A 27,237-nucleotide genomic window follows, 5' to 3' on the forward strand; every position below is an offset into this window, starting at 1 on the left:
CTGTAGACTGACATCCTCCGCTAGTCCGAGACACGCGCCCCTCTCGTGTCCATCCATCGAAGCCTCCAACCCTCCAAACCCATTTACTATACACCACCACGCTCCTTGTCACTCGTCGACTGTCCATCTCGCGATCGTACTCATCTCCATCCACTCCGACCTTTGCGTAGGTGGCGTACTCCCTCCCCTACCATCCTCGATTCGAAGTCTATTCCTCCCGCCAAACCCTCCCAAACCCTCCATCCCCTTCCCATCGGTACTCCCGCCCGCCTCTACCATTACAATCCAGCCTTCAACCTCCACCACCATCACGACCACGCATCTCGCACGACCACCATTCACGACACACAACGAGTGTACGGTTAGTCGCTGTGGTTGTTCGGTATCCGGCTTGGTCTCTAGTTGGTCCTCTGCTCGCGTGCTTTGTGGGAAGTGGAATTGGTCGCTGGGCAATTGAGCCCGCGCTTGTTTAAACAAGCGCAGCACTCCAGCAGACCAATGAGGTTGTGTGGCTGGTTGGTTGTGTTCATCGATTATTGAGGATTCAAGTTGAGAAGAGTGGAAGAGTGCATCCAAGTTGTTATTGTTGTTTGATTGTTGTGAACGCGTACAAGAGAGAGGGGTAACCTCCACCGTACGACTTTGGTAACTGTACGGTGAGTAGGGTGAGGACCAGTTCAAGGAGTTCAAGGAAGGAGATCCCTAGACTTGTCACCTTCCCTAAGACTCTTAAGACTCTTTCCACTCAACGATCCAAATCAAATACAAACCTCATACAAACACTCACTTTCATCCCCTTTCCATCATCAACAATCATCTTCCTTTCTCTTCTTCATCATTTACTCTACTCCTTTCCCCCTCAAACTATCCCTCATCCTTAGTTGTATTTCACTTTCAAATCCCTTCCTTGGACGGTCACTACTTCGCGATCGAATCCGGTGGGCCGTGCGACCTTCCCTCCCCCACTCCACAACCAACGCGTTGTCATGGACGCGCCCCGCCGCCGCAACCAAAGCGGCAGCACTGCTGCGCGTCCAGGTTCTCGCTCGTCGCGCCGTATCCTCAGTGGCGGCGTGCCCGTCGAGCTCGGCGGCGGCGTAGGCATATTAGGCCTCTTGAACGATGAAGTAGGTCACGCGTCGAGGGGCCACTGCGCGGCCAACATTGTCCAACCGCGCGTACCCAACGCTCTGTGCGGTGTCATCGCAGCCTCAGCCATCATCCCAGACACACTCCACACCCTGCCCTACCTACCTTCCCCACTCGTGCACGGCTTGGCATCCTCGTTGAGCACAACTGCGTGCGCCAAGCACGACTCACACCACCCGCTTTCACCCCGTTCCACGCGCACATGCTAACACACAGTCAAACTCGCCCACTACCGCGACGCCGCAATACTCGTACAACCTCTACGCGAACTTGCCCCTGGCGTCCTCGGCCAGTTCAGGCTCTCCGACGCGTCAGCAACCACTAACAGCGGCATCGCACAAGAAGGCGGCCTCTTCCACATCCACGGCCTCTGCTTCGGCCTCTGCTTCGGCCTCTTCCCCCACACTCTCCACCTCACCTGTCTCGCCCCTCCCGAGCTTTGGCACGTGGAGCGTAGGCCCGTCGGCGCCTGGTGTTTCTGTACGCCGCGAGAACGCGTCCAACACTGGCACTGTCTCGAGCGTCGCGTCCACGTCGTCGTCTACATCCACATCGCGCCGGTTGCCCCTTGCACCAGGGGGAAATACCACGCGACTCGCAGAAGACGCCGGCTCGGACGACTCTGCAGACAAAGTACGCGCCGACCCACCCAAACCCTTACCCGCAATGGCACAAGGCGCGTTACCCGCACCACCGAGCCTGTGGACGACGTCTGGCTCGGACTCGTCGTCGTTGAAAGCCTCAAAGAAGGGCAAGATCAGAAACGTCCCTGCGCCCATACGCACAGACCATAACAACGCTGGCCCAAGCGACGGCCTCACAGGTGGACGCTATCACGACTTTGACCACACCGTCGGCAACTTTGAGCCACAACGTCACGCTCCCGCTCCCCCGACTCAGCCCAACGGCCGCGATCCTCCTAAGAAGAGCACACTACGTATCGACACCTCTGACGCGTCACAACAGTCCAGCGGGCCTCATTACCACCACCAAAGATCTGTCACCGATCCCTTGCAGCCTCCCACCTACAAGCAGCCGATGGACTACTTGCGATCTATGCCAGAACGGAGAACGGCCTCGGGCATGAGCGAAGGGCGGCGGACACCCATCTCGGAGAACGCGGCACGGAGAGCCGACGGCGATGACAACCCGCGCCAGCGCAATGTCACCGCGCCTACGCAGCCTACGATTAAGCCCCGCAAGTCGTCGGATCTGCTGCGTCGTCCATCAGCGGAACTTCTGGGCATGTTCCGGCCAGACGCAGAAAGAGCGTCGCGAGAAAGAGAAGCCAAAGAGGCTAAGGCCGCGGCCCAGCGGGCGTTAGGCGTCGACAGCGACAACCGCAAGGGGCCGGCGATCACGCTCAAGAAGAGCTCTGGTGCGCTGCGCAACTTATTCCGGAGCAAGCCCAAGGAGCCACCTCCCGAGACACCCAACCTTCCCAGAACGAGCTTCGCGCTTGGCGACTTGGTACGGCCCAAGCCGAACATCTCTAGCGGAAACACGACGCCGATATCCGTGCATCAACCGTTTCAGCCTGAGGGCCACGGACGTCTGTCGCTTCACGAACGCCAGGCGCCTTCCATCACCTCGAGCTCGGGTGATTCAGCGAGCAGAGGAAAGAAGAAGTCAACGGCAAGCGACCGGGACCTTCCGCCATTGCCGGCTTGCGATTCAGGCTCGACTTTCAAAGCATCTGGGACCACGAAGAAGCCGTCGTCGCCGATACTGTCGAAGCTCTCGCCAAAGCTACCATCACCGAAGGCACTGAGACGCGGCGCTCCACCATCACCCACCGAGTCCAAGGGTGTGAGACTGCCACCTGTACCGGGCGCAACACTTTCGCCCCACTCTCGCATGCCAGTCGGTGGCTTATCGGCACCGCAGGACGACCCGTTGCGATACTCGAAACTGCCGCCCAGAGGCACGTCCAAGGACAACGTCGCCGACAGTGCGAAGAAGGCGACCAGCCCCGTCGGTTCGGACACTGGGTCGACGTCTACTGTGCGCCAGTTTGCGGAGGAGGAAGGCCGATCCTCGTTCGACAGCTTGGCTGAGGGCGCGCAGGAGTGGAAACCTGCGCTCAAATCGTCGAGCTCGCTGCACCTGTTACAGCTACCCGAGCTTGACCTTGCGCTGGACTTCTCTTTTGACGGGTTCGGCTCCACCTCCGCGTCCTCGCCGAAATCCTCTCCTCATGGCAGTCAGCCCGGCACGCCTGGGTCGCGATCGCGCTCGGCCAGCGGCACGCTCTTGACCTCGCCGGCGTCCAAGGCTGTGCGTACTGAGAGACGTCGGTCCAAGTCGTTCGACGCGGCGGCGAATGGTGACGAGGACATGTGGCGGTCGCTGGACTTTGACAAGTCGTGGAGCAACAACAAGCTGTTCACGGCGACGCCGAGCTCTGTCTCTGCGCCGAAGCTTACGACGACCGCCGCGTCACCAGACGTGAATGCGACGAGCAAAGGCGCGACGAACTCGGGATTGTCTGCCAATTCGGGTGGGACCACTGGCACTAGCACATCGCGGGACAGCGACTCACTCTCCACCCACGGGTCGTTTGACCATTCCCGCACGCCGTCCGGTGGCAGCAGCACGAACGAGACTAGCTCGCCGTCGCCGCCACGGACACCCGAGGACGCCCACTCGGCGTTCCTCGCTTCTGGGGTCGATGGCAAGGCGCCGCGCACGTCACTCGACTCGCCAATCGCACTGGAGGTGCCAGAGCAGACCATTGGCAAGAGCCTGTTGGCTTACGACCGGCCGTACTCGGCAGGAAGCAGCACGACGCCGTCATCCTCCTCCCCGGCCACACCAACCAAGACGGACCTGCGAACGCCGAAGGCGGAGATGGCACCTGTGGTTTCGTCTTCTGAGGCGCCCACGCCTAAGGCTGAGACTCCGACACTGACGCCGACGCCGACGCCCAGCACGTCTGCGCCGATGCTGGTGGAGAAGGCGCTTCCCAAGCTGAAGCAGCGTGCGCCCGTGTCAGCACCAGCACCAAAGAAGTCTGGCGCGCGGCTCATTCACGATAACCCGGCCCGACCACCGCGCGAGCTCGAGGAGCCCAAGGAGCCTGAGCAGATCCCGCCATCCAAGGCCTCGTTCCGCTGCCGCCCGACGCATAGAACACTGCTTGCGGACGCCAAACCTGTCATGCCCGACCCAAACGTGTCGATACGCGACCTCACGCAGGACTTAATCCGCGCGCTTGATAACTTCCGGTATCCGACGCAGTCTGGCAGTGGTCCAGAACGCTCTGGCATCATCCGCAACAGGCTCCTAGTACTGGTCCAGGAGGTGGACCGCCGCTGCTACTTGCCCCACGAGGAGGCGGCGTACAGAGATCTCCGCGAGGTGTGCTTCGACTGGGCGGACTCGCTCTTGTTCGAGTTGCGTGTTGAACAGCCAGCCAACGAGCGCGGCGCCTGTCTCGAGGGCCTAGCTGCGGTCCTTGAGAGCCAGTGCCTCGCTGCCCACGCGCTCGAGGCTTCACCGTCGCACCAGGACGCCTTCCTCCACCTCATGATGCGCGTCATGAACTTTGTCATGGATAAGCTAGGCGCCAAGGGAGTGTTCCACAACACACTGCTGTTCAGCGGTCGCTTCTTGGTAAGCTTAAGAACGGACACGTCCAGCTAACATCAGGCGTTCGCGTTCTTCCGCATTCCTCATGTGGGCGGGCAACTCGTTGGCGTGCTGCAACCGCCACGAGGTGCGCTCATGCGTTTCACGCGCCCCGTCTTGCTCGGCCGCAAGGTTCCGTCAGAGGCGCAGCCCAGCTACCCGACGCACCTCGAGGGACTCTGTTTCGACGACTCGCAGTCATACACGCGGCGTCTCCTCACGCTCGACCCCGACTTTGACTCTGCCGCTGAGAAGGAGGCGTTCCACTTCCAGCCTGGCAATTGGTTACGCCGCTGGCAGTCGGACGACTCGGAGCTCTTCCCGGCGTTCTATAGAGCCTACCACAAGCAGCTCGCATTCTACCTCGCGCCGGCCATATCGTACTACCAGCAGCAACGGCGGCCGATCCCGGCGAGCGTACTCCTGCGCGCGCCTGGCTACGCACACCTCGCGACGATCTTCTCGATCAAGTGCCACTCGTACATCCTTGGCTCTGTCAACGCAGTTACGACCTCGTCGTCGACCCAGCACTTTGACGCGACCGAGTCGGCGGGTTTCAGAGGCAGCCAGAAGCCGGCCGTGCTCGAGACGGCTAACCGCCGCCTTGTGGAAACGCTGTGGATGTTTGCCTCGGCGCCGATCAACGTACCGACCCACGAGAACGTTGTCGTCCAGTGCGAGGGCTCGCAGCTGTGGGGCGAGATGGTCGACCTGTGGACCAAGAACCTCATCGCCAAGACCAGCCTGTACGCGCCCAAGGGCGTGTTCTGCCTGTTCGACCTGCTCGATGGCCTCGTCGACCCAATCCAGTGGGGCGACGTACACTCGCCCCTCGACGTGCCGTACCTCATTGGCCTGTTCCGCCTCATCCTCAACGAGGGCGAGCACGCGCTGACGCTCGTCAAGGTCATTGCGTTTTTATTCACGCACTGGGAGATCCTCACTGCGCGGCCAGAGGACAGGCGCGAGTTGTGCATGGACATTCTGCTGAACAAGAAGCTGTTTGAGCGGCTGCTCCTCTTCTGGTCGCAATCTGTGCGCAGCTACGTGTTACGCTTAGTCGTGTTCCGCCTTGGCCACCTGCACACGACCAAGGATGAACCCGCGTCCTATGAGGTTGAAATCCAGTCCGTCCGCCTGCTTCAGCAGCGCCTCGATCGGATCAAGAAACGCTACGACGAGCTCGAGCCGCAGCAGTCTCCAGAGATACTGGACAGCGCATCTCTGCCACCAAGAACGCCTACAACGCCCGGACTGCCTCGCAGCCGCTCCACTATAACAATGGTTACGGATTCGCCACAGGCGACGACCCGCGCGGAAAGACTCTTAGCCAAGGAGGAGGACGACAGCAAGTCGAAGGGCTCGTGGTGGAAGCGCACGCTCGGCATGCAGAAGAAGCCGAAGGGTTCGTCGCCCAAGCCGCCGTCCTCGCCAAGCATGCCTGACAACTCGCCAGTGGTGAGGTCGCCAAGACTCTCGACAGCATCTACGGGGTCGAATGGTAGCGGGTCGCCGCACACCGCATCCAACCCGTCGCTTCCGGCGCCGAAAAACAACCCAGCAGCACCAGGCGTGCGCAAGGGGGACAATGGGGCGACCTCGCCGCGGTCGACGCTGGGCCCGAGCCTGATGCCGCCCGAGATTGGAACGGGTGGTTCAGGTTCGCCGACGTCACCGACATCACCGTCCAACCCGATCGCACGGGGCACCGCGCGCAAGTCGCCCCCTCCGAACATCTCGACCGAGGGTGGGCCGAAGCCGCACGTCCGGGCAATCCAAGACGCCAAGGCGCAGTTTGCGTTCGAGTTCGAGCTGCCCACTGCATCGCCACTGAGCGACACGTTCGAGGCGAGCAACGCCACCTCTCCTCGACGAAACTCGCAACCGCCGAGTCCGCGTGGCGCGACGAGCCCACACATGAGCCACTCGTTCTCGAAGCGCTCTTCCCTTCTCCCGCCGAGTACGGAGAAGGCGCTCGAGGCGTACGGGCACTCTACGCCAAAGATAGCGCCACGGGATCGCGACCCGGGGTATCCGCTGCGGCTGCACGCGTACGCGATCCGCATGCTCGCCGAGCTTGAGGACGCACAGAAGGAATACGACGAGTGGTGGTCGGAGGGTGGCATTGGCAAGGTGGATGGCGCGCCGCCGCGTCTCGCTGTCGCCTGGCCGTTCCACGAGGGTGAGGAGTAGTTGGGCAGTGCAGTGCAGTGTACGAGTAGAACGTAATGGCTGAGGCCGTGTCCGCATTTATGCCATTATACCAGTGTTAGTCCGGGCGCCGCCCGATGCATGTTGGTCCAACAGGCGAGTTGGTGAGGCGCGCGGCGCCAAGCAACTTAGCAGCGAGTTGAACTGCAGGAGGCGCAAGCAGTCGGAGTCTATGACAGGCGGTGATGAGGCCCAAGGCCGCCCAAGCTATGACGGTTTTCGGTCGTAGTTGACTTTACAGCTTCAGTGGGTAAAAAAGCCTCCGCCTAGCTTTCAAGGCCCTACGCCCAAATCCGCCCGGTAATCCCCTTGCAGGGCTTAGCCGGACCTTCCCCTCCCCACGTTGGCCTTCCGTTCCACATTACTCCATCCAACATATCCATATCGACTTCTTATCTTGACTTAACTCACCCTCCTTACTTGACCACAATACAATGCCATCAAACCCCTGGCACAGGCGTGTGCGACGTATGCTCTTCGTGAGCGGCGCTGTCGGTACACTCTACTTCCTGTTCGGATACGTCGGGGCGCGGATGCGCGATGCCCGCCTGCGCGCAATGCGTGAGCGGCGTGAGAGAGAGACGTGAGTTTGCGTGGGTGATAATCCGATGTCTGAGAATTGTATGAGGAAAGTGATGAGGGGGGAGGGGGGGGAAGGAGCGGGCGGATGGGGAAACAAGCCAAAGGCGTGGGTCCAAGTCCGTCCCCGACTTGGTATTCTGTGGCCACTCGTCACTCCATCACATCCACTCCCCCTTTCTCGCCACCTTGGCGCCTGGCGCATCCTCCCCTCCCAGCAATGTCCGCTAACTCCAGTCTCAAAGCCCACTTCACCTCCCTCCTCTCAACGATCAGTTTTACACTATACGCTCTCCTGCCCAACCTCGAACCCGCCCTCTTCGCAGCCTACCCCGTCGAGTCAACTTCTCAGGCATTACAGGCGAAATCCGCCCCTCCCGAAGTGACATTCGACAGCAACCTTCGCCAGATGACCCAGGATGACAGTGACGGTGGCGTTGGAGCACTCGGCAGTCCGGCGGATACCGGCACGACCGAGCCGACGCCGGCAAGCACACCCGCCGACTCACTTCTTCTCGGACACGACGGGTATTCTACTGATGGCGGGGTTGCTGAGTTGTCCGCCAGACGCGCACCGGAACCGGGGACTTTGGCTGAGTCGCTCGCGAGTGTCGCGTCGGAGAGCACGGACGCGACGGAGGTTACGTTGCCGGCGGAGAGTTGGGCCAGCGAGTTTACGCGGAGCAGCGACGACGAGCTGGTGAGTCTGGCCCTCGACCTTTGCGGCCGGATCAGCGGGTATTTGTGAACAGGGTTAACCGCAGCTCACATCCTCGACTATCTCGCAGGCAATCTCGCTGCCGCCCACTGATACCTCTTCCGTCGTGCCCTCGCCGCAGAGCCAGATGTCGCCGCTTGAGGCTAGCCCCCCGCACCGAATCCATGAGCCCGAGGCCTCGCCGCCCCAGGACCCGCGGACCAAGAAGCAACTGTGGCGCGACCTCAAGGTGCAGAGTGAGTCTAGGTGGCCGAGTCGGGAGCCATGTTATTGTTTGGTCTCGGTCTCGGTCTTGCCCAGCGCAACCCGTCCTTTCCCACTCCGCCTGATTCTGCTTGACGTTACGTCGTCGCGACACCCACGCCGCCCATCCTGCTGAGATCCCGCTGAACCCAGGCCTCACTCGCGCCTTCGCCACCGCGTACCTCGTCCCGCTCATCTACCTCCTCACCTCGTCCCAGCTTACGATCCTCTCCCGCGGCCGCTACCTCGAAGACGTGCAGGCGGCGCACCGCGCGCGCGAACGCGAGGCTGCTGAGCGCGCTGCCCTCAAGGCCATGTACACGCCAAAGTCGCTTTGGTCGTACCTTTCGCCCGACAACTATGTGCCCGAGTTAGTCAGATTGATACCTGAGCTTTGCGCCCAGTCTGCGCTCCAGCTCTGTCCGCTGTGGATGCTTGTGCAACGTAGCTGACTCCAGGGCCCTCCGCTCCTACCTCCCGTGGTCGGTACCCGCTGACCCGCTGGACGAAGACCTCGCGCTCTCCCTGGAGGCCGAGCGCAACGCAGGCAACGCCGATGCGGAGCGCCTCTTCCTCACCTACTCCTGGTGGCTGCTGAACGAGGGTTGGCGCACCGTCTCTGAGCGGGTGGAGGGCGCCGTTGACCGTGTCTTCGGCGGCCTGGGGTTGAAGCGTGAACTGACGGCCGAGACGTGGCCCGCGCTCGTGAAGGAGGTTCGCGCGCAAGTGGAGACGGACTCGGCAGAGCAGACCAACGCCCAAGGCCACCACGCGCACGGCAAGCACGCCCTGTTTGACTTCACTGCCGTCCTGCTTCCCCCGACCCCCCTGCCGGCACTGTACGACTGCCCCCTCCCCACGACACCAGGTGACATCCCGCACGGCGCAGCCCACCTCGCAAACCTGCTCAGCCAGACGCGCGAGCACGTGAGCAGCCCCGACGCGCGCGCGCTCCTCGACACGGGTGTCAGCGCCATGCTCACCAGTCTCACGGACGCTCTGCGTAACCCCGACGGCAGCGGGCGCCGGCGCCTGGCCGACATCCTGCCCGAGCTGAACCGCTGGTCCCGCGGTGTGTGGGAGGGAATTCCCGACGGCGGAGTTGAGGCGCTCCTTGCCCTGCCGGAGTTTGAGGCTTTCGCAGCCGTCATCTTTGGCGACTGGGCGCCGAGACCGAGCCCGGTGCCATCCGAGTAGGATTTGACAAGACATGCACATCGTTCTATTGAGTAGACTAGGACCTGGGCCGAAGAACTGGTGTAGGACGCTCTCGGTCTTGTGAAGAGTGTAATCTTGGTAGAGGCGATGAGATGATTTTCAAGACATGGCTGCCGGAGCGTCAACCAGGCGTAACAACTTGTACGCCGGTTGAGCAAGCGACCACTAGCCCCTGTCTTGGCTGATGATGTCAACGACTGCAGCTCTGGATGGAAAGGAGTGGGGCAGACTGGGATCTGTGACCATCTCGTGTTCAACTTTGGACCTATAGGGGTCAGTGTTTACAAGCAACTCGACAGCTCGACAGGGTAGTCATCCTGGCTCGCATCTCCCATCTCGCATCGGTAATGAACACGTGAACCCTCGCACTGTAGCGTTAAATTGGATATCGTAATGTGATGTGGCGTTTGGATGGGCGCATGCGATTTGCTATGCAGTCAGCCACAGGGGGCTAGTGAGTACAAACAAACCAATTGATTGATTACAGGGTAGTGGGTTAGATGGAGATTGCGCTAGCGGGTAGATGGAGATACGCGACTGTCTTCTTTCACCCCGCCTTTCAGACCGACAGCCATCTCACCGTAGATCCAGAAGGAAGAGGAAGAGGATAAATAGACGGGTAGACGGGATGTATCCTTTTCTCTTCTCTTCTCAACCCAGTCATCAAAGCAGTCACTTTCTCCAAGTGAGTCACCCATCTCCCCATCTCCCATCTCCCCATCTCCCCCTGCCCATCTCCCCATCTCCCCCCCCCCCCCCCATCTCCCCATCTCCCCCCCACTAACCCCAGCCCACCATGGCCCCAACAAACATCACCGACCCATACGCGTGCTCGTCGTTCCCGACTTTGGACGGGGCGACCAAGGCGCCTCCCGCCTACTGGCCGCCAACGCTCAACTCGACGTCGGGCCAACGCGCATGCGTCGCGTTTCCCAACTACTATATGGTGGAATGTTGCGGAACAGCTTCGCAGGCCGTACATGACCCAAAGTGCGGATGGGAGGTGTGTATCTCAACAACGACGGATGCCCAGTGGGAAGAATGCTTCAAAAAGCTGGATGCACAGAGGGGCAACGTCGCGAATAAGGGGTATACCTATAATTGTGCACAGCAGGCAACCAAGGAGAGTAGTAAAGTGGATAACAAGAAGAGTGGCGCGAGGAGGGCCGTCGTTGGTGCCGCCGTGGTCGGAGCCGCCTGTGCTGCCCTCGCAGTGCTCTAGCCCATCCACCACCATCAACCCGCCCAACCCGTGCTATCCCACCACTGCCGGCCACTACACATTACATCGCCCGTCGGTTCCAGCCTCCGCCATGTTTCTATAGGTTCTCGTACCTCTTCCCTAGTTGTTATGGTTAACAGTTCATGTTTGGCTCGCAGCTCTTTGTTTACAAAGTGGCCAAAAGTGGAGGTGCGGCCTCCTCTCACCGTTCATTCCGTCTGGCCTCGTAAAATCCTGCATACCGGTACCAAGTACTAATACAATACACCCAGTACACTGGCTACTAGTACAATCCTAAATCTACGCCATCGCACTCGGCTGCTCGAGGCTCTCGCGCCGGTGTTCCTCGGCAGCACTCACGAGCGCGTCAATGCCAAGCAGCTGGCCGCCCGACGGTCCCGGCCAGCGCTTGTTCGGCGCGGCGAGGGGCCGCGGCTCGCGCGAACCCTCACGCGACGACCGGAACGATGAAAGCGGGGGAAGGTTGAAGCCGTCGCGCTCGCCCCGGTCGAGCGAGCCTGCACTGCCGCCAGAGCCGAGGGCGCGGTGGCCCCGCAACGGCGACGCCGAGCGGCGCAGCGGCGATTCGTTCCGGTCCCGTGAACGCAGGGGCGGCAGCAGGGGGTACCGGTTGAACGAGGGCTCAGAGGGCGTGACTACCGCCTGCGACGCCGCGGAAGACGCTGAGCTCTCGGGTAGGTGCGGTGACGAGGCGAGATGCGTGCCGTCCGCCCTCCCCCGGTTGGCTGGCTGAGGCGATGTCAATGTGGGACTGCGACTGTCGAGGTTGGGGAAAATGCCCCGCTTGAGCGTCTCGCGTCTATCCCAGCCCCACTCGCGGTACAGCTCGGCCCACCAGATGTTGAGACGCTCGTCGAGCATCTGCGACGACGACGACGACGACGAGGTCGCGTGGAGGTGGTCCGTCCAGCAGGTCACAATCATGATCGGGAAGAACACTGCGGTTAGCTTGTTGTGAAATTCAAGACTCACTGAGAGGTCCCTCTCGGCCGCGCTCGCCAAGCGCGCCAATGAGGACAGCCAAGTTGTCCACCGCCGAGCCCTGTCTCTGGACAGCGGTAGGCAAGCCATTATGTTTCGACTGGAGATAAAACATGCCACATTCGGCGACCGCGTGCATGTACGCAAACGCCCAGCCGCTGAAGGCTATTGCAGGTACCGTGCTCTTGATCTTAGGCATCATGCTCGCGAGGTTGACCTCGTCAAAGCGCAGGTTGCGAGGAAGCTCGGTCGCCCAACCCTTGAGCCCCGCCTCAAAACTCATGCTGAACTTTGGGTCCGCTGCGTTGCCCGCGTTGACGTACGACATGATGTTGGCAAAGATGATGAGGATGCGCACAATGTGACCCATCTCGCCGACCTGGCCCTCCTCGCTGTGCCAGTTGCCAGAGCCAACAGTGATCGTGTCGCGGCGTCCCGGCTCGCGTCCATTACACGCCATACCGCCGTAGCGCTGCCAGTACATCTCTGGACCGGGTAGAGGAATGCGTGCGAGTTCGGCGTCTGAAAGACGCCGCGGGTGACCAGAGGCGACTGCGCAAATATCCTGCAAGACGACGAGCCAAAACGTGCGGTTGCGCACTTCGGCCATTGTGAAGAACTCGGCTGGGGGAAGGTTGAGGCTCTGCGATGGAGGGTTGAGCTGGCCATTCGCACCTGGGCGCATGACAGAGGCCGCCACATCGAGGTAGTAGAAACCTAGGCGTGCCTCGCGGACCGAGTTATAGATCATGCTGAGCACGATACACGACTGAACAAACTCGGTCTCCTCCCACGTGCCCTGATCCCTCTTGCGCTCGTCCTCGGACCACCTCTGACGCGCATCGATGACGCGATCGACGTGGGAGCGGCAACGGTCGGCAAAGACGAGGCCGCGCTTGTGCGACGGCGTGTCGGGAGGGAACGCCTTGACGAACGCCGGGTTCTCGCATAGTCTCGCGCCCATGGCGTACAGTGCGTCGAGCAGGAACGGTTGGATGAGGTTGAGGTACAACCGGTGGTGAAACGTCGTGGCATGGAACATGCAAGCGTAGGCTGGGGTACGCCGAAGCGCAATATCCAGCAACTCGGCCTGGAGTGCTGGGTCGCGCTCAACAAGGTCGATGGGGCCAAAGGGTCCAGGACGGTGCTCACCTGACATGCGCCAGTCGCGCACGTCAGTGCCCGCGGCTTTGCGGTAGTCACGACGCCATTCAGGGCTGCCGCCATTGGTTGCAGCACCGGACTGGTCCAGGTACGCTGCCACCTGTGGCTTATCGTCGTCGCTAAGGCGCTTATTCATTGGCGTCGCCGACGAGTCACGAGTGCGGGGTGGTGGAATCTGCTCGCCCTGAGCGTTAAGGTATATGCATGGGCGGGCCGAAAACTCGCAGTTGGAACAGGGGGCAAATCCGTCGCAACGGCGCTTGTTCTTGTGACATGCACTGCAAGCCTTGGCGAGACGTTTACGCTTTCTTCCCTTGGTGGTGAGCTCCTCCTTGTCGAGGTCGAGCTTGGGCCGGGGTGGTGCGAGGGGTGCGACATTGCCGATACCGACGCCATACATTGTCTGCCCGTATGCGATGGCGCTCGAAGTACGAGAAATGGCCGCGCGGACGGGAGTATGGGAAAGAGGACTTGGCTGTCTGACAGCATCGGTCTTGGCTGCGTCAAGTGCTCTGGGGATGGGGGAGCGGGTTCGAGGCTGAAGAGGCGGAGGTGGCCTCACGGTGCCGTCCCGCTGGACGTCTTCATTAGGCATTGCAACTCGATAGAGTGATGGCCAACCAAACGACTAAGAGAGGTTGTGGAGATCTGCTGGTGGTGGGTTCAAGTAGTTGACAAAAAAGAGTTGGAAAGATGGCACAAGGGTTGAATGCAAGTGACAAGGGATAGGATGGTGAGACGAGTCCGAGAGCGAGGAGTAAGGGGTGGTGAGATTTGTGGGGTGTGGGGGTCGTAGCCGAGAAGCGGGGTTCGAGCGCGGGGATGCCGAGGTCGAGGTTTAGAAATGGTAGGATGGGTTTATGTCGGGGGAATCAAGTTGAGAGTACGCCAGATTGGAATGATTACACAAGGTACGTGCCCAAGTGTGGCCCGATGAGTGCCGATTCCACAGTGCGTGCGAGAGTGGGGCAAACAAAGTCAATACCGCGAGGTAGGATCAGAATGGATCAGAGCGTTCGCGAGGGGCAAAAGAGGGAGTCGACAGTGCGAGGTAGGTATTGTTGAGATGGGGGGGAAGGAGGGAGGTTTGTGCGACAGTTGCCAGTTGACGGTTTGGATAAGGGGTAAGTGGAATCCGGGCCCAGTTGTATCCGAAAGTCGAAGGTATGCAAATAGTCGATCGCAACAAATCCAAAGGGAGTGGCGAGAGGGATAACAAGCAAGGTGGTTGAGTGGCGCGATTGGCAAGGGATCAAGTCAAGTGTCAGTGGATGGAACTTTGGACCAACGTTGGAACGTTTGGGTCATATCAACGAGGCTGACCTACCTATTGTTGCTTGGGTCTCGTCCGCGGGGAAAGAGGTCGCGTGATGACTGTCAGGGGGGGGGGGGGGGGGGGATTGGAAGAGAGAGACAGTCGGTGGCGGTGAGGGTGAGGGGCAAGGTGCCTCTTGAAATCAAAGTGAGACTTAGCCTGTTGGCAAAGAGGCTAGGGTTGGAGAACAAGCACTTCAGGAGTCTTGTTAGCGACAGTGCACTGAACGGCGCACGGTGGCGTTTGAAGAGGGGGGAATGTCGAGAGATACGAGCCACCACCGGGAAAAGTGGAAATGGGCAGGCGCGTGAGTCGGAACAAGATGAGGATGAGGATGTGTGGAGTGGCCAAGGTTGAAGTGATAGAAGATGGTGAGAGAGGGAGGAATGCTAGGCTGAGGTTGTGTGGATGTGTGGGAGAGTGGCGTGCGGGTGGGGCGCAAGCGAGGCCGTTGGTGTGCGCTGCGGCAATGGCAACAGCAACAGCAACAGCAACGGCAACGGCAACGGCAAGCGGCAAGCGGCGGGAGAGTGGCGCCGAGCGAGAAAGAGTCGAGGAATGTAGCGGGTTGTCGCGGGTGCGTCTGGAAGGGATACCGATTGAATCCTGTGGAACTAGTTGATGAGTAGAATGGGTATTGGTGTTGTGGAGTAGTGTAAGTTTGTGGTTTGAACCAGTGACACCAAGGACGGCGACACCAGAAGCAATAGTCAACAGGGTTGGGGGTTGGGTGGTGGGGCGACGGAGCGGGCCGAGTTTCTACTAGACGTCGATTACTATTCAAACAAATTCCATTTACAGGCCAGAGCCAGTTCAACTCGATATTGCCACCGGATACCTTGCCCCCGCCTGCCCCGGCGGCCTGACCCGCTTAATACCTTTGTAGGTAAGGGTTAAAGGGCTATAAGGCTACTACAAGCCGCTCAAGCCGCTTTTAGTTTCCTTAATGGGGTCCCCTCACTACCCTGATTACTCTCATTGCCGCCGGTATTGCTTGTACAACTGTCAAGCAAACCCTGAAAAAAGGCGCCATGTGGCTCCGGGGCTACGGGTTACCCGATACTAGTCTCTTCTTTTACAACGGCCGGTCTATCTCCAAACGTCTCTCCGACAAAAACGTCGTTTGTGCTCGGGCCCGTGCTCATTGCTTATCCTGCAACCCGCGCCACACGGGGCTCGGTGGGGGTGTGAGGATAACACGCTACAAGTTGCATCTGGAGAGGCGCACGGGCATGAAAAATCTGCCCGACTTGTTGGGTTTAGCGATTAGCGAGCAACAAGCTCCAATCAACCGGAGGTGGCGCGTCCGATGACTCGAGATGGAAATCTGGGCTAGTCTGCGGGCGGGCTTTGAATCATATTGTTGAGTTGGAGAGATGTAGAGCTGTGAGCTGCCGAGCTGCCGAACTGCCGCCGGAGCATGGCGATTGGTGAGATCCCCGTCTCCCAGCTTCCTCATAACCCTTATTCACAACTGCCGCCGGCCGATGGTCGGTCGGAATGAGTTGGTTCCTGAACTTGTTGGTCCATGTCCTGAATCTCTTCCGCCTGGCCGCTTGGCCGCCTGGCCGAATGGCCGCCTGGGTTATGGAGCTTGCTTCCGCTTGAACCTGGGCGTGGGCGTGGACGTGGGCATCCGGACATTGGGGACGTGATCCACTTGCACGCCTCCACCCTCCACCCTCCACCCTCCACCAAGCATACGCTAGTGGGGTAGAGGCAGAACTATAGCCCGACTTGGCTTCAGAAGTCTTCCTAGCACCTTGCTCAAAAGTCCGAAAGCCAACCGTACCGCCAGCCTCGTCGGATCGTCCGGGACCAATCTCGCCTGCATGCACACTTTGAGTTTGAGCCGAGCCGAGGTGGTCGGAGCACAGTCCGTGTCCTATGGCCACTTGAACCACAATACTGTAGTCACCTCCATGCAACTCCAGTCCCCCCATCTACCACAAACCGCAGAGACCTCTTCATGCCGCGAGGTTTTGCCGCTTTACGCGACAAACCCATTGACTGTAAAGCACAGACCCGCCGGCATCGTTGAGGCATTCAGGGATTCAGGGTGTCGGATTAGACCGATTCAGAGGCCCCACTTTTGATGCCGCGTTAATCCGATCTACCCTCTTGGTGCCTAAAATTGAGCCGATTCCCGTACTTTGCGATTCCGTCAAGGTGACTGTCACGAAAACGTCACAGATTAGCCCGTGATCAAAATAGCCGGCGGTACTTTTACTCAAGGCACTTATTGGTTTGAAAGGGGGAGGGAGGTGGGTGGGCAAACTGTAGAACAGCTAGAACTGGCCAGCATTGCGATTCGCGACTCTGGAACTTTACTTCAGGTAGAGAGGCAAAGGTCGTAATTGCAAAGTCAGAAAGATCTAGGTATTGCATACCATGGCGCCGACGGGCCGGGCGGAAGGGTGCAGAACAGAGGCCAGGCCAGGTCACATGAACTCAACTTGGAGCCCGGCCGGTCTAGTCCTCAGCCTCCACCTCAGCCTCTCGATCAAAAGGCTAAAGCTCCACCAATTGGGCCGGCCTCGACCACGGGTTTCGGCTGTTTCCAAGATAGACTCGGTTCAGTAACCCACGACCTTGCCTTGGCTGTCAAGCTGTGGCGGCGGAGATCAAGTCAAGTTATCGCATCACGTGGTCATCGCGTGGCTGCATCCCACGTGGCACCATTTTGTCCTGCCTTGCAACCAACGACGGCTTGGTCCATGTCGCATTGTGCATCCGCCTCCATTTATCAAGCGCTGACATTGTCCTCCTCACTGATCTCAACTCTCCCTTCTCTAGACACCAATTTGGCATTTGCTCAAGGGTGCAGTCTAACTGCCAGAGCTGAACTGACTGGATCACTGGTGTATTAGATCACTTGCGCCGGCCTCGGAGAAAGGTTGGAATCAAGCGGGGAGAACTCGCGACCAACAGTGGACCAAGACGAATTTCCTAAGCACTGCGTCGGATACAAGCTGCTACTGCTACATTCACCCAAGTTGAATCAGCATATTGGATCCTTCAGCCGCTTACCGGCTCCCCAGCCGATTCGAACCAGAGCGAGGAAGATACCGAGATACCCGCCGCCTTGAACCCGAGTTGGGCACAGTCGTTGTCCTGCTACCAGGCCTATCCTCTCATCTCACAGTCGCTAGGTGGGGTTTGGCTTCGCAAGATGATCAGTTACGTCAGTCACGCCAGTCACGCCATCAGCCGCGAACAATCCTACATTCTACACTTAATACGCCACTATGCAACTACGCCTCGACCTTTTTGAGGTTGGGGTGGAGCTTGGGCTCGACGGTGAGGACGCGGTCGACAATCTTCGTGAGCGCGGCGCCGCGGTTCTTCTGCATCGACGATTCGACTTCGGCGAGCTGCTTCTTGGTCGACTCGTCGATCGTCGACTGCGACGTCGACTTGTGCGACGTGTGCTGTGAGAGTGAACCCGAGCGAAGCGAGGGCGAGCGAGGGTGGATGAGTCAGAGTGGGTGAGGGTTGAGGGGTGAGGTGTACCGTGAGAGGAGCCGAGTGGGAACATGGCAGGAGGGTCGGGGGGCGAGGAAGGGAGACAAGTCGGCAGGACGAGGATGAGGGAGGGGCAGAGGACGCACGAGTCCACAGCGGTGGAGTGCAAAGGTATAGACGACGTTGGACGCAGAGTCAGTCAGTCGCGGAGACAGCGTCAGTATCTTGGCCATGTCACAACACAACACAACACAACACAACCCACCTCGGACTCAAACTTCTTGAAGTCGGCCTCCTTCTGAGCCTTGTACTCGGCAATCTCCTTGGCAGCCTCCGTCCGCGCGTCCTTGAGCTTCTGTACGCGGTCTGGTGTGAGCCAAGTGAGCGAGTGAGCGAGCGAACGTCGAGCAGAGTGGGTTGGTGGGTTGGTTGTGGGGAGGGGAATCAAGGGGAGGGCGGGAGAGAGTAAACGGTGGTGTCGAAACGGGATGAGAGGACGATGGGAGGACGATGGATGAGGAGAGCAGGAGAGCTCATATGAGAGTGCGACCGCAACCCCAGCGACTCCCGGCCCACTCACATTGGCGAGCCTTGGTCACGACCTTGCTTGCCTCCTTCTCGGCCTCGAGGAGCGTCTGGATGCCCTGCGAGTTGGCGGCCTGTGGTTAGCGTCACCAGACCGCAAGCCCACCATGCTGAGTGAGATCTAGTGTGTTGGATGGATGGTGTCAACAGCTCAAACAGCGGTAATGGGCGTGAGTGACGAGTGACGCACCATCCCATGGATGATTGGGGGGTGGGGGATCACGTGGTGAATGACACGTCACCCCTGCCCCACTCCAATGTATACCCCTCTGAGCTGCCCCACTCCTCCTCACACAACTTCCCTGCATGATTGCACATGCTGCCTCAATCTCAACACCATCAACGCACAGAGCCAGAGCAACTCCCAGTCCCTCCTGCACCTCAAGTCCCAGTATCTAGAGCTCATTACCAACCTACATCCCAGAGCATCTCGCGGAGTCCCCTGCCCTCACAATGATGATATGCCATTGAATACACAAAACTCTAATCTGTACGCACCTCCCCTTCCACCTCCCTCGCACGCTCAGCAGCGTTCACCCGCGCCTCAACGCTGGCCTTGAGCGACGCCATACCAGCCTGCCACGCTTCTTTCATCCACTCCCACAGGCGCACCCACACCTCATACCATCCCCTGATGCGGCGCCACCTCCGTTCCGCAACCCACGTATCGAACCAGTGCGGTTGGCGGGCCGCGGCTTCACGAGCGAGTCGCGCCTGCTCGGGGTTGACCTCGAGGATCTGCGTCTCGACATATGTGAGGAGCTTGCGTGCAATTGCGCGAACGACGTCGTACACGCTCACGATGGAGTTGACTACACCAATCGCGACGGCGAGGATAACGAGGATACCGCCTATGTTGGGAGCGCGACGGCGGATATTCTCCAATGGTCCCCGAAACACCCCCGTCCCAAAGATTGTGTAGACCAGTTGAAGGGGCGCGAAGAGCGAAAGTGAAGCTAGGAGTGAGAGGAAGGAGAGTGAACCCAGAACACTCAGGCCTAGGATGAGGCGAATTGTCGCTGCCAATGCTAGGCGAGACGCGCGGGTGTGAAAGCTGCGCCCGTCCCGAGGCCACATGTCGTACGCCGCTGCCGCGAGGCCCAGGAAGATGTCAACCGCCTCGACAATGACATCGTACACCAGAGTCAGGCCGGGTGCTGCGATGATCACACTCCCGTCCTCGTTCTCCCATACATCGCCGTGCCGTGTCATGCCGCCAGTCTTTGCCTTTGCGCCCGTCTTTGCCGACTCGGCCGCCTTATCGGCCTCGGCCGCGACTTGGGCTGCAGCCACTAGGTAGCGCAATAGGACGTGCCCACAGATGAAGGTGATGAGGAGGAAGAGGACGGTGGTGAGGAGGTAGAGGATCGTCTTGGATGTTGCGAGCCCGGATGCGAGAGTCCGCCGGATCGCGTATTGGTGGTGGCATTGAGGACATTCTGGTGTCAGCTTGCAACATGTGGCGGGGGGGGGGGGGGGGGGGGGGGCCGCGCAAGGGTGATGTGGCAACAGCCATGTCATCGCGTATGCTCAGCGTGTTGGGCTCATACCCTTCCTCTTGTTTACCGCGGCAGCACAACAGAGAAGCCGATCACAACAGAGAAGCCGACCACCTCTTGGAGGGCAACACGACGACGGGGTGCGCATCGACGAGCCTGTCACTCACCCAAGAAGGTCTTGGCATTGACCCCAGTCCCACGCCACTGGTTGATACACTGAACATGCACGTACTGTCGTCAGCTCAACCAACAGCGCCATTGCTCACCCGCATACTTCCAGCGCAGAGACAGGGCGAAATCAGGCGACCCAATTCGGCCTCCTCCTCGCGCCCGCCGAAGCAGATTCGGCACTGCTGTTCGTCTCCCGCCGGCGTTGCCTCACCCGACCTCGCTTCTTGCAGGACGCTTTCTGGTGGGGGACGAGGGGTGTCCGTGACGCTATCTGGTGGGTGTACCTCTGGGTCGGGACGGCGTCGGCGTAGTCCTTCTAGGCCGTCGGGCATCTCAAGCTGGGGCTTACCCTCCGCAGCTTCGGGCATTGGTTGCTGCTTCTCCACTCCCTCCGCCTCGTCCACTGCGGTGGTCTCTTCAGCAGCCGAGGCCTCTCTTCCTGCGACAAGCTGCTCTTCAGACTCGAGAGCCTCCTGTTCCTCGGCAGCGAGACGCTCCGCCCGGGCTCGGCGCTGGCTCTCGAGATCCTGCTCGGGGTCGTGATCTTGGACGCCTGGGACGCTGGGCATTGTCGGCGACTGGACGGTGGGTAAAGAACCCTCCGCCATTCTCAACTGTTCAGGAGGAAGGTTGTCGCGCGCCGAACCGACTTCTACATCAGGGCCGTCGGCCATGGTCGACTGCGGCGCCCGGTGCCCTGCCGTTTCCAATGTCGCGGGAGCCGGAGCAGGAGCTGGATCAGGTGAAATGCGCAGAAGGAAGGTATCGACAGCGGCCTCGTCGTCTTCCCGCGCCATAGTAAACGAGTGTGGTGATGGTGGTGAATGATAAAGTGGATTATGTGGACGATACGTTGAACGTGGACACGGTTCCGGGAGGGATGGGGTAAATCGCGGGGGGTCCAAGGCACGAGGCGGGGCTTCTTGGCGGACTGCGGGGGAATGATACTGGGATCCTTTCAGTTGATCCACGTTCACTTTGCTCCAATATCCATCTTTGACATCTACTCACTTGAATCTTTCAACAACTTATATCTCGAACCGTCATTGCCATCATATTGTCCTGAGCGCTAGAAACAGGCTCTGACAAGATCTCGACCTCCGATCACTGACGGCGTCATTATCACCGCCCTCAACCCGCCCCAGACAACCAAAGTCCCAACTTTTGTCCCGTCGCCAATCCCAGACCCCACACCTCTTCATCTCTTCTCCTCGCCTCCGCCATGACCGACTCAAATTCGTCGTTTCGCGACATGATACGCGCCAAGAACTCGGCCCCCAGCCAGGGGTGGCAGGGTCCGCGCACAAAGTGGTCCGGGACGCGTGACAACTCGTCGTCCTACGTCGACCCACACCCTGCACCTCCCTCCGGGCCCTCCAGCGCGAACCCATACTCCTCGAGCGGACCGTACGCCTCATCACACCAGCAGAACGTAGCATCGGGGATCAACGACGACGCTGGGCACTCGCGCTCCCGCGACGCCGGTTCGCGCTTCGCCGAGCGCTATTCTGGCCAGCGCAATCACCGTACGGACCCTCCTCCTGCCGAGCCCAAGAAGGGCGGCTGGAGTTCGTGGCTTGGTGGGAATAAGTCTAGCGAACCCAAGCCGACAGATTCTAGAGCCCATGAACCAGAACAAAAGTCACACAGCCGGGGTTCGGAGGAGCGCCAGATGCCCGACCGCCCGCGGCGTGGACGATACATTCCCCCCTCGGAGCGCAAGCCTGGCGACCCCATGTTCGAGCCCGTCGCACCGCCTCCTAAACGCGGGCCACGTACCACCGACTCTGATGATGAGGACGAGCCGGACCCGAACGATAACAGTTGGGGTGCGTGGGCGTCGCGGCAGACCAAGGCGGCCAACGTTATGATGCAGCAGGCCAGCGACAAGCTCAATGAGGGATGGGATAGCGTCAACGACGCAAACAAGCGCGATAAGGTTTGTGGCCGCGAGACTGGGCTGACTTCAGGCGCTCACTAATGTGGGCAACGGTGCAGTCAACGCCGCCGGCACAGCTGTCAAGTACACCGCCAAGGGTATTTGGAACGTCGGCAAGGCCGCGATGAAGTAGGATGTCCGAGCTGTGTTGATATGTGTCGAGCTGTGTCGAGCTGTGTCGAGGTTGATGGTTAATTTGATGCACGTGACCGGCTTCACAGAACATATGTACCTATGTTGCCTCCCCCACAACCCCCCCCCCCCCCCCCCCCCCCCCGTCCTATGTGTACATGTACATGGCTCATGTCGCTCAGCGGCCATTCTCTGACTTACACTGACAACCAAGTCTCCGGCGGGGCGTGCACCTGAGAGAAGTCGTTGGAACCTCGTCATTCAGCACCTCACCCGCAACCCGACCGTCCGCACTCTCGCATGAGGAAGGAGCGGATGTTCTCTAAACCGGGATTGAGTGCCAATCACCTCAGCGTCTCCAGCTCCAGCAGGAGGATCCTTCTAAATCACACCAAGGCATCAACATCGCCACCAGTTAGCGGCTGGATGTACCGGGGTAGTGGAGTTGAATAACGGAATCAAACCCAACCTTGGCCACGTGCCTTAGGAAGGCGGGGAAAAGGAGCGCAAGCCTGAATTTGACTCAAGTTAGGCGTGTGATTGAGTGATGTTGAATGATGCAAGATGCAAGATGCACGAGTTCCAAGTCACTCGACTTCGCATCCATACCACCCATGTCGCTCTACGCCGACGAGGAGCCCGAGCTCTACGGCTCAGCGTCTGTCGGGCCCACCGCCCCGACGGATCCGCTCCAGGCGCTCGCCGAGGCTCTAACGGCTGAGTCCGAGACGCCCGACCAGGCGAACAAACTCTTGGCCGCCGGTAGCCGTTTCGAAGAACATCCCGAGAAGCTGCCGGACCTGTGTACGAAGCTGTTGCCGATGGTCGTCGATGGGCCCGACTCACTCCTCCGCGCATGGACGCTCGACATGCTCGCCCTCACCGTAGGCCGCGCAGGCCTGCGCGCAGAGATCAAGCTCGATGGTGAACAACCTGCAGGCTCAGCTGACAACAGTCGCACGCGAATCACTCGAATATCTCTACCGCCTGCTTAATACGGGGTCGGTGGCGACTATCCGTGCTACGATTCCCATCTTTGCAACCGTATACCCCATGGTGTTCCGATACATGTGCGCAGCGAAATGAAGGGCGCTGACAATAGTGCCACGGCTGGATCGGCTGGACACCAGCTGTATGGCGTGTTCGAGTCGTCCAAGGCCCGAATCGTCGCACTGGTCCTTGATCCTGGAGCCCAGCCACAAAGTGCAGGCGTCAAGGCTGCTGCTTGGAAGTTTGTGCAAAAGGTGCTTCTTGTCGGCACTCGCGCGCCAAGCTCTGATCCACGGGTAAGCTATTTAAACCCTCTCAAGCTGATGACAGTTGCGAGCAACTGCTAGCGATGTTAGCATCGCGCTCGTGCAGCCGGGTTCGGCACTCAACGCGCAGCAGCTCGAGCAGGAGACGACCATGCTCCGCACGCAGCTCATGACGCAGCTGTACTCGACCGACGACCCCGCCATCCTTCATCCCATTATCAACACGTTTCCACCTTTGGCCAAGACACGGCCAGCTCTTGCGCCTCTCATCATCCAGTCCATGGCATCGTGGACACCAAGTGCCATGGAGGCATCACGCCGACCAGCGATGCAGATCCGCGCAGTCGAGAAGACGCTGCGCGCCGTCATGGCCCATATTGCAAAGTACGTTTGTTCTACGCTAGCGTGACAGTGCTGACAGCAGACACCCACCTCTCGTCGGCTTCTCCGCACAGCTCCACGATGCTCTCAGCCGCCAGAAGCAGCGCATGGAGCTCGCGTACGCTGCCGACATGGAGGAGAGGCGGCAACGGCGCGCCAAGCTCGCCTCCGGCAAACACCCGCTCGAGGCTGACGCCGAGTCGAGCACCGCCAAGCGCGCACGCCTCGACGTTCAGCCTGGGTCTGGTGACGGTAAGGGCCGCGTCATGGTCGACGTGTCTCAGTTCGCGCTCGAGCCTGTCATCGACGTCGTTCTGCATGGGCTCCAGGCCATCTCGGACGAGATGTTGGTGCGTGCGTTTGATAACGCCAAACAAGCGATCCAGGACAACGACCCAGATGCAGTGCCTGTCCTGGCGTCGTGTCTCTTGGGCGAGGACGTCAAGTTGGAAGAAGACGTCGTCCTCAATCCGCTGGACATGGACCTGGATGACGACGAGTTGCTCATGGAACCATTAGAAGGCGAGCTGGAAGAGCAAGTGACCATCACCGACTTCCGCCTTCCGCCACCCGAACCCCTGCCACTCGACGAAAAGACGGAGATTGCGGACTCGGCCGTACAGCGCATCTGGGACACAGGGTCGGACTTGTCGCACCTGGCAGACCTGAAGATCAGCGACGGGCCCCGTGCCGCCGTTCAACCCAAGGAGATGTGGATGCTGCTGCTCGCGCGTATCTCCTCTCGCGGTGGGGACGACAAACGGCGGCTCATCGGCGAGTTTGTGGCGAGAGACTTCGGGTCACGTGCAAAGTTCGCGACCGTCTGGCTCAACGAGGAGTGGCTGGCGAAGCGTCGATCCGAGAAGAATCAGTACGAGGCTGGTCTGCTGGCCATCCTGAACGCGTACATCCCGACGCTGGACTCGAAGGACCAGAGCCTTGCGCGCTTCCTTGTCGGCCTTCCTGAACTGCCCGAGGCTGCGATCGACCTGCTCGAGCCGCTATGTGAAGATCCCGATCGCATGATCGTGGGATATCTCTCGCTGCGCGAGCTCGCCGAGCACCGTCCACCCGTGCGGCCGCGCGCTTTGCAAACGCTCTTGCAGCTGTGTACACACCCGGAGCGCAAGGTGCGCGTCATGGCCATTACGACTGTGCGTCGCTGGGTGCCCAACTCACCCATGTCGCCGACTGTGATCTCGTTTGCGCTTGGAGTGCTGCGGCGACTGGCTGTGCGCTCCCATCTCGCAGTCAAGGAGGAGAACGGTGACACCGAGGAGGCGGATGAGGACAAGCCCATCGACGGCGAGAAGCCCGCAGTGGATGCCGACGACGACCAACCGATGGAGGATGCGGACATTGGCGAGACGATCGACACCAAGTACCTCGGGCCAGTCGACCAGGAGACTGTATCTCAACACGTCGAACTAGCTTTTGCTCTCTCCCGCCGCGACCCGGACTTGCTCGATGCCATCTTCTCGATCTACCCCAAGATTCCTCTACCTATCCAGGCCAAGGTCGAGGAGCTACTCGCGCCGCTCATCAAGTCGCTCGGCCCGAGCAAGAAGCTGCTCGAGATCCTCAAGGCCTTCCCACCCGGAGCCGAGCCGCTCGCGCTGCGCGTAGTCAAGACTCTCAGTGCGGAGGGTTCATCGGGTGTTCTCGTCCCCGTGATTCGCAGTTTACTGGCCGAGCGCGAGCTCGACCCGCGCTTCATCATTCCCGTCATCGGTGAGCTGGACAAGGCCGAGATCGACGCGCAGATTCCGCGCATCGTCTCCCTCCTCTCCCAGCCAGACAGCCGCGACGTGGTACGCACAGCCTTTGCGAGCGCGCTACAGAAGATGACGCCGGCCGACCTGCTGGTCACTCTACACAGCGAGAAGGCGGGCCTCAAGCCGACAATGGACGCGATTGGCATCTGCTTTAGCATGACGACCGTCTTCCGCTCGGACGTCCTAGCAAACGCGATGCAGCGTATCGTCGACCAGCCGACCCCGCTGCCAGTGTGCTTTGTGCGCACCGTCATCCAGGCCATGCGGACATACAAGTCACTCGTGCCCTTTATCGCCAACAATGCGCTCCCCAAACTCGTTGCCAAGCGTATCTGGGAGATGCCGCAATTGTGGGACGGTTTCGTCCACCTCGTCCGCCTGCTTGGCCAAGCCTCGTTTGGCACATTGCTCCAGATGCCACTCGAGCAGATCCGCGACCTCGTCGAGCGCCAGCCAGCCCTCAAAGCGCCCCTTAAGACGTTTGTCTCGAACAAACCGCAGGCCCGCAACCAGCTCGCAAGCGTTCTGGCGGATTAGCACGAAGTAGTATAGATACATGTATGGTGTAATTTAAGTACGTCGGAAGTAACGTGGATGCTGTTCCTGGAAGTGGGGCAGCCGTCTCGGCATAATCTGGTGGGACCTTGGGTTTTGCAAGATCCCGAGAAATTGGAGCGAATCAGCTAGTTAGAACAAGCCCACTGCCCCGTTATCAGAACAAGCTTCCAGAAACTGGGGAACAAGGGGGATCCGTGGGGAACCAGAGCGGGCACACTGCCCTTGCCCGCAGTCGCTCACTCTCCCTAAACCTGGGCGGCGTCGTGGCGCGGGTGCGTGGCGCCCGCAGAGCCCTATAATGGACTCAATCTAGCCGACATCTCATCACATCCGAGAGAACTGTAGAACACTGAGTGTGAACCCATGTGAACTTGGATGCGTCAAGAATAATGCATTGAATCCAAGATAGACGCTCTGACGTCGCCAGTTGCATCGGTCGGTCCGGCCCCGCATGGCGTACGTATACGTAGACGTAGAGGCAGACGTATCCTGCTTCCCGGCCGAGCGGGCTATCAACTGATTGCGAATATTAGGGCTCTTGTTTGCATGGCGTGCCCACCCTACCTAATAGCGCTAATGGCTTTTTAGGGGATGGATGCGGGAACCAGTAGGAACGAGTAAGAAGCCCAAGGCCTTTGTCTGTAAATATGTAAATGCCCCTGTTGACCATTCCGCACCAAATATCGGGGTTGAGCGGTCGGGTATTCCGGCGGGCTTCATCGCGAGAATCCGACAATCATCAACTTGGTTACGACTGGTGTGAATCATAAAAGGAACATCGCTCGTCCCAACCACTCGTCCACTTTGTCACATATACACTAGCACTGTCTTGTACAAACAACAACAACAACAACAACAACAACAACAACAACAACAACAACTCGAACAAAGCAGACGTCACCAAGCCCATTCATACTGGGTCACCTGACCTTGACCAAAGCAGTCGCATACCGCCCCCAGCCACGTTCTCCTCCACTCCGGCGCAGCAGGCCAAGCTCTCTGTCCAAACCCAAACCCAAGCCCAA

General features: G+C 59.7%; 7 protein-coding genes across 7 annotated transcripts; 5 read left to right on the forward strand and 2 right to left on the reverse strand.

Annotated features, from left to right (window-relative positions):
• Positions 1–986: 986 nt before the first annotated feature.
• On the forward strand, positions 987–6,972 carry CcaverHIS019_0704490 (uncharacterized protein; the record flags this gene model as incomplete). Its single annotated transcript, XM_060603883.1, has 3 exons — positions 987–1,127; positions 1,366–4,764; positions 4,801–6,972. 3 exons carry the CDS (start codon positions 987–989, stop codon positions 6,970–6,972), a joined length of 5,712 nt encoding a protein of 1,903 aa, XP_060460133.1.
• A 452-nt stretch (positions 6,973–7,424) lies between these two features.
• PEX3 (uncharacterized protein) lies at positions 7,425–9,727 on the forward strand (the record flags this gene model as incomplete). Its single annotated transcript, XM_060603884.1, has 5 exons — positions 7,425–7,573; positions 7,807–8,269; positions 8,334–8,523; positions 8,684–8,900; positions 8,989–9,727. The coding sequence occupies 5 exons, from the start codon at positions 7,425–7,427 to the stop codon at positions 9,725–9,727; spliced, it is 1,758 nt and encodes a 585-aa protein (XP_060460134.1).
• A 649-nt stretch (positions 9,728–10,376) lies between these two features.
• CcaverHIS019_0704510 (uncharacterized protein) lies at positions 10,377–10,970 on the forward strand (the record flags this gene model as incomplete). The annotated part of the gene is made up of 2 exons (XM_060603885.1): positions 10,377–10,433; positions 10,539–10,970. 2 exons carry the CDS (start codon positions 10,377–10,379, stop codon positions 10,968–10,970), a joined length of 489 nt encoding a protein of 162 aa, XP_060460135.1.
• A 300-nt stretch (positions 10,971–11,270) lies between these two features.
• Positions 11,271–13,731, reverse strand: CcaverHIS019_0704520 (uncharacterized protein; the record flags this gene model as incomplete). The annotated part of the gene is made up of 2 exons (XM_060603886.1): positions 11,271–11,929; positions 11,964–13,731. The coding sequence occupies 2 exons, from the start codon at positions 13,729–13,731 to the stop codon at positions 11,271–11,273; spliced, it is 2,427 nt and encodes an 808-aa protein (XP_060460136.1).
• A 3,974-nt stretch (positions 13,732–17,705) lies between these two features.
• On the reverse strand, positions 17,706–20,968 carry CcaverHIS019_0704530 (uncharacterized protein; the record flags this gene model as incomplete). The annotated part of the gene is made up of 6 exons (XM_060603887.1): positions 17,706–17,882; positions 18,182–18,282; positions 18,497–18,575; positions 19,000–19,940; positions 20,168–20,231; positions 20,267–20,968. The coding sequence occupies 6 exons, from the start codon at positions 20,966–20,968 to the stop codon at positions 17,706–17,708; spliced, it is 2,064 nt and encodes a 687-aa protein (XP_060460137.1).
• Positions 20,969–21,393: 425 nt separating this feature from the next.
• CcaverHIS019_0704540 (uncharacterized protein) lies at positions 21,394–22,243 on the forward strand (the record flags this gene model as incomplete). Its single annotated transcript, XM_060603889.1, has 2 exons — positions 21,394–22,110; positions 22,142–22,243. The coding sequence occupies 2 exons, from the start codon at positions 21,394–21,396 to the stop codon at positions 22,241–22,243; spliced, it is 819 nt and encodes a 272-aa protein (XP_060460138.1).
• A 613-nt stretch (positions 22,244–22,856) lies between these two features.
• Positions 22,857–26,191, forward strand: CcaverHIS019_0704550 (uncharacterized protein; the record flags this gene model as incomplete). Its single annotated transcript, XM_060603890.1, has 5 exons — positions 22,857–23,166; positions 23,198–23,312; positions 23,345–23,528; positions 23,563–23,882; positions 23,923–26,191. 5 exons carry the CDS (start codon positions 22,857–22,859, stop codon positions 26,189–26,191), a joined length of 3,198 nt encoding a protein of 1,065 aa, XP_060460139.1.
• Between the last annotated feature and the right edge of the window lie 1,046 nt (positions 26,192–27,237).

Source organism: Cutaneotrichosporon cavernicola (assembly GCF_030864355.1).
Source record: "Cutaneotrichosporon cavernicola HIS019 DNA, chromosome: 7b".
Classification (NCBI taxonomy): Eukaryota; Fungi; Basidiomycota; class Tremellomycetes; order Trichosporonales; family Trichosporonaceae; genus Cutaneotrichosporon; species Cutaneotrichosporon cavernicola.